This window comes from Lipotes vexillifer, unplaced genomic scaffold (assembly GCF_000442215.2).
Source record: "Lipotes vexillifer unplaced genomic scaffold, Lipotes_vexillifer_v1.1 scaffold104, whole genome shotgun sequence".
In the NCBI taxonomy this organism is placed as follows: domain Eukaryota; kingdom Metazoa; phylum Chordata; class Mammalia; order Artiodactyla; family Lipotidae; genus Lipotes; species Lipotes vexillifer.
Window position 1 is genome coordinate 213,955 of NW_006789458.1, and position 6,400 is coordinate 220,354.

General features: G+C 34.5%; 1 protein-coding gene across 5 annotated transcripts in view; it reads right to left on the minus strand.

Annotated features, from left to right (window-relative positions):
• The window catches only part of RGS7 (regulator of G protein signaling 7), a 615,580-nt gene that overhangs the window by 143,360 nt on the left and 465,820 nt on the right, over positions 1–6,400 (minus strand). For 4 of the 5 annotated variants that reach the window (XM_007462619.1, XM_007462616.1, XM_007462617.1 and 1 more), the window contains one exon: positions 1,353–1,459. The exons of the other annotated variant lie outside the window; for it this stretch is intronic. In XM_007462619.1, the coding sequence (XP_007462681.1) occupies positions 1,353–1,459 (107 nt within the window). The remainder of the gene's footprint in view (positions 1–1,352; positions 1,460–6,400) is intronic. 5 annotated transcript variants of the gene reach the window in all.

Genomic DNA, 6,400 nt, shown 5'->3' on the forward strand with positions numbered 1-6,400 from the left:
GAATTTTTTAGGCCTAACGTTTACTTAGAGTCTGCATATGAAAAACTTGTATAAGAAAATAAAATTTTATGGAAAACGTAATCCTGCAATAGCAAAGTAACTCCTTTTAAAAAATCAAAAAGTGTTAGTAACACATACATAATTTGTTTGCTAATCACTAATAATTTTTATTTACTAAAATGATAACTTTAGGACCACAAGTTACTCTAACTTTATTAAGTTTTAAGCTACCATTACTTTAAATTTCACTCTATAAAGGATAGAGCTTCATTATTTTAAAACCTTTTAAAATTAAGTGATTCAACTAATTTAAATTGCTTGAATACTTAGGTCAGTATCACAGTTTCAGGAGATTGCTTTATTTACTAGCTATTCAGTGCAGAACGTCCTATGATTATTTGCCTTCGATAGACGTGCCCTAAGGAAGTGGCAGTGAGAGTTTTCTAGGAGGACAATGATCTTTGAGAACAATTTTTTAAAACATATTCCCTCTGTTTTCAACTGCAAAGTCCAAGCAAGTCCTTAGGCATTTTATTTAGATATAGAACATCTAATCATTCAGAGCTAGTGAGAAGAATGCTCCAATGTCTAAAAGTTGGACGATGGGGAGAATCCTCTGAAAATACCTAGAGCTAGAGTTTGAACTCTGGCATTTTATATGCCTTAATTTTTTAGGCTGGAATCTTCCAGTCAGTTACTAATGAACCATAATGTCTAATGAAATGTAGAATACACTTCAGGTAAACCACTGTAAACTCAAGTGTCAACTGAATGCTCAATAACTGAAATTAGAGTCCACAATCATTTCCTGAAAGATTATTCTTTATAGGTATCTCATTTGAAAATGACCTAGAATGACTCTTGTCAGTTTATAAGTTATCTAAGGTGGCTTCCTGTCTCAGATGAGTATATGCACGCAAAGCATCATGCATGTCAGTCTTCATAGACTTGTAGGTCTCAGACATGCAAAGGATATGTATTTATTAGCTAAATTCTATCTGGAGCTTCAAGCATTCCTATGACTATTTGCTTGGACTGTAGATGGCTCTGGATCACGCAGGGTCCACAGTGTAACAAATTTAGTTAATCTCTCAAATTCCTTCCTAGCAAATAAATGTTACTTACAGATGAACTCTCTCATCTTCGTGAATTCCATTGTCACTCTCTGAATTTTTCTCAAACATTTTATATAAAATATAATTTAAATCATCACACAATTTAGCTTTCACAAATCATTAGACTCTAACTAGCTTAAGTCAAAGTAAAATAAGTCATAATTTTCAAAATTTTTGTAAAAACAATGAAAATGCAGACTTGTTTTTACTGTTAAAGAATATTTTTATTAAACTTACTTGGAACCGGTAAAAGGTGCCATCATCCTTGAGTGTGAGGACATGATCCGAGATTGGAAAGAAGTAGCCATGGGCAGCCATTAGTGTTCCCAAATGGAGTGCCTCAACTGTTTCATGAAAATAAACAAACCAAAAAACACATATAAAAGCTTTCTTTAAAACTGTTGACTTATAGCCATGTAGAATTTTATCTTGTTCCATTTGAACACATTCTTGCATTGGAATTCTCAGCATCCTGAACAGCCTTCTTTGTACTTCTTCTTTCAACTCTTTCACATAGGTACTAAGACGGCTCTGCTTCCTGGTAGTGACTGTGCAATGACCAACAGTGCATGGCGACCAGCCCATGAGAACACAGAGTTATGGAACATTGAAACTGAAGGTTTTTCTGAAATCACAGAATCTGGTTCCTTCATTTTATAGATGGGACATATTTTGCTATATGTTAATAATCTTCCACAAACAATTCTATTTGGCATTTATATAGCACTTTAAACTTTAAAAAGTGTTCTTGCTTGCATCACCCCCTGCCCTATAATATGAATATCCAATACTATCAGCAATTTTTCTAATGATATGGAGGCAATGTTAACAGGCAATGTTAAGGTATCTAGAAAAATTTATGCTGCACTAAGTGAGCCTGCAGTCTGTGGTTGGCCAGACTGTTCTATCTTTTACTACTCTGTATACAGTATTCTAAGTATGGACTATGTAGAGGTTTATATGACAATGAAAACATTACATTTTCCCAGTAGTCTGGGAAATAGTTGGAACATAATACTGTATTTTATGCAGTAAATTACTCTCCTCACTCCCATGCCTATATTGGCTAATAATAAGATAATTGTCAAATTTTACCTGTAATGGGGTACTACAGTGCCCCTTTTAATTATTATCTAGCATCTTGCAAATATTTTAATTGGTAACTTCTTCTACCTCCGGCCTCCACTCCACTGATCTTGTCAATAATAAAGAACAACTGCCAATCATCCTCTTTGTCATGTGTCCAGAGACTGTTATTAAGTGTCCCAGTCATCTTGTTCACACTCCCAATCAAGTCTCTCCCTGCATAGAATGTTCTTTTTCTACAAAGGAGGATTTTTTCATCACTTACACATCCTTTTAGTTCAAAGTCAAGATCTTCTCAAAGTCTAAGCTGCTTGTAAGTATATACCCACATATTCTGTGATTCTTATTAAAGCTCAGGAGGTAGTGTGATATTGTGGGAAGAACAAAACCTTTGGAGATACTCACTAGCTTTCATTACTTAAATTCTCTGTAACTCTCCTATCCGTTAATAGAGGTAATAAACCCACCTTGCCGAGCTGGTATGAAAATCAAATAAGAATATATATAAAGAAGATGATGGAATAGTACCCTGTGCATAGTAGATACTCAACAGGGTGTAGCTATTGTGCTTCATTATTTACACACTGAATGATTTTTACTTTTCTTTAAAGTACTTTCAGGAAATCCACTTCCATAAATTTGCCTTCAACTAGGCTGAGTGGGGGAGCTGGCAGTCCTAAGTAGCATCAGCCAGTTATGTCTTCTTTTTGTGGATTATTTATAAAATTAAAATGGCAAGAGGATCTGTGAACGCTGGCCTATAATAATGAGCAGGTGCTTACAGCCTTGGTCATGTTCAGAATCCCTGGGTGTTCCTGTCTGGTAGCCCTGGGCAGAGCAATATATTACATCTGTTTGGGGATTTCAAAGTCAGGCCGTCCACCTATCTTGTTACAACCATCTTTATTCATTTTATTCCAGCAGTCTGTGGCCTAGGAAAATATTATTAGCACTACTTTCCAGAAAGGTAAATTGAATTATGGCACATGGGGGAATTTTCAGAGAATAGATACAAGAAAGGAGAACAGATGCCCAGAAAGATTAATAGTAAAGAGTTTCTAAACTCTAAGCACAGGGAAGAGTGTGACTAAAATAAAACAAAGAAACATCAAAAAACAGGTGCTAATGTGTTGATGAGGATTAGAAAAACATAGTGTAAATATAGGGAAGCTGCAGAAAAGAAAATCAGAAGCAAATGAACATAAGCAAGTTCTTACCTTTCTGTATTCAATAGATACTAATTATATGATAAATCATATATTTCTAGAGGGCAAGATGAATGTCTGCAGGTTTTCTTCACATAACACTACCATAATTAGGCCTGCATAAATGTTTGCTGAAGAGAATAATAGTGAATTAGCAAGTAATCTCGACCTTTTTTTTTCGAGGTACAATACTCCGTTTTTGTTTGGTTTAATGATATATATTCTCATTTTGCAACCCTCCAACAGATTCTCATGCTCCATAATTTTATTAATAAGGAAAATTGGTTTTGATAGGTTTTTTAAATGCCTTGAATTCAATAGATGTACATTTGTGGCAGTATCAATAAGATCAAAATTTAGTTTCTGCATGGCCCGCACATAGTTCTATGTAGAGGTCAAATCAAACTATTTAACTTAATATATAAGAGGACTGAACTTCTAACAAACCTTATAAAATGATTTCAAGGTCATTGGTCAAACAGTAACCTAGAGAGATTGACATTAGACAAGTTACATGCTCTATCACAGGACCTCCAGAGAACATGACCAAGACAGGATGAATGGTTAGATGAAAATTAGGGCATTGGGGTAAATTTTCTGTCTCATTTAAGGCTATAAGCTTGACATGTAGCACAGCAATAGCAAAAGTAGCTATTGAATCAGTATTTACTGAATGAGTGAATAAGTAAATCTATGAATAAATGACATATAGAATATGAAAAACATATACTGCACAAAAATTCTAGTTATCGTTTGTTGTGATGATGAGCAGTTTAAGCTCTGCCAAGATAATTTAGATGTTCATAATATCTTTTCAAAATACTTTTAAAGCTTTTGAGGTGGGACTGTTCTAAGTGTTTTATATGGGAAAAGATAATAGTGATATAAATGGCATAAACGCCACTAAGAGATCTTAGGGTGGTCTTGGGATAGTTTTCTCAAGGTTGAATTGTTTATTGTGAGTAATAAGCATGGAGCTACATTTCCCCATGATCCAGCTGCCCCTGAATCTCAGCACAGCCTTAATCTAATTAGAAGCTGGAGGACCACTGGCAGTCTTCGAACTAAGTGTTGAAAGAATCTAATGGGTAGTTTATCAAGATCACCCTCCCAATAATGGTGCACCAGATAGCCCCACATTATGCTTCTTAGCAAAATATTTACTAATGAATCGTCTTGCACATGTGTTATCCATGTCACCCACACAACTGGATAAAGTTCAACAATAAACTTACCATTAAGATTCCAGTTTATTTTTCATTTGGATGTTCAAGCCATGAACAAACCGAGAAGTAAAAATGCATCTCTAAACAACTGTTACTATGTGAACAGCGTAGTGTAGTTTTGTTAAGCCTGATGTACTCATCGCATTACTTCACCTCAAACCCTTAAACAACAGAATTATCAAAATCCTTTAAAAGTAAAAGGAATTCTGCATGGTGTAATTTGCTTTTGAATCACAACTACTTCAGAAAGTTAATAGGATAAAAAGCATACTATAAAAGAGACTTGTGTGTTCAGTTCTATATTTCCATATGTAGAAATATATATTTCTATATTCAGTTCTGTATTTATAACATATTTTCAGAACTCAGTAATATCTTCTTTATCCAGGGACCCCACAGCAGGTAATCTCAGCACCTCCCAAATATAACCTATATTTTCACAGTGATGGAACAATGCCTCTGAGTGAAGAAATAATAATAAAAAATTTCACTCAATCTTCTATTTTTATTCCTGTCATGTATTTTTACTTTTATGTGTATATATTAGCAAATGTGATTGTTTCATTATCAACGCAACATACGTGATGTAGCAAATATGATTAGTGTTATGGGGAGAAGTATTTTAGAAGGAGATTCACTCAAAATAGAAAAAAAATGACAGCCAATGATATGACATCAAGGAAAGAAAAACTAAAAAGTAGACACAAGTAAGTTATTAAATAGTAAAATAACAGACATTTATCATGATGATTCTGAGTCATAAAGGAAAGATTTTGTTAAACTTGTTATTCTCTAAGAAGACAGGGAAGTGGTCATTAGAGAAATATTTCAAAATATTATACTTTTTTTAGAATAGGCATTTGCAAGGTAATATTAATCAGGTAGAAAAATCCCATACGCAGAAGATTTTTTTTCTCCAACAAGGCCAAATAAAAGTGAAGTATTACTACAGTTAGGGATTTCTGAGGTAGGTCTATCTTATCAATAGTAAGAGTTAGTGAAAGAAGTAAGTATTGGGGCTCTTCTCCTTTTTAAAAAAAAAAAATCATTTCCACATAGAAAAATGAAGTGCCACTTGCCTTTTAGCAATCAAAAATCAGGATTTAGAAGTGTACAATATGGTAAAATAGATTAAATAAGATAAAATAGATTCTATTTGGGAGAAATAAAAACAGAAGCACAATTTATACCAACTTTGAAGCTTACACTAGGTAATTTATGCAAGTGAATAATATTTCCAAACAAAGGAGCACAGTGTTGGGTGAAGCAGCTAGGATGTACAAGCCAGCCACTTGGGTTCAAACTCTGACTCCCTCATGTGCTAGCTGTATGACTGGGGCAGAAGGCTCACATTCTCTGGGCCTGTGTCCTCATCTGTAAAACAAAGATAATAAAATGCTGATGTTAAAAGTCTGTTGTGAGGAACAATTGAGATAAACGTGCAATGCACTTAAAATAAGGCCAGCCACATAGAAGTGCTCCAAAAATGTGAGTTATTATCGGTTAGTTGATATTATGAAAGGACACATTCAGTAGCACTTAGTCTAGTGCAAAAGGCAGTGGGGAAGCTAGTAGCTGGTATTGATCCAGGCCTCCAGATCATGTTAAACACTTCCAACCGAACACTATTTAAAGTCTTCCAGGTGATCAAACTGGGATCTTTAGTGTACAGATGATGAATCTGCTCTGGAATACACTTACACTTATTCCTAGGCAGCAAAGAACACTACCCAAATCCCAAAGATTTGGTATCATAGTTATAGGGAAA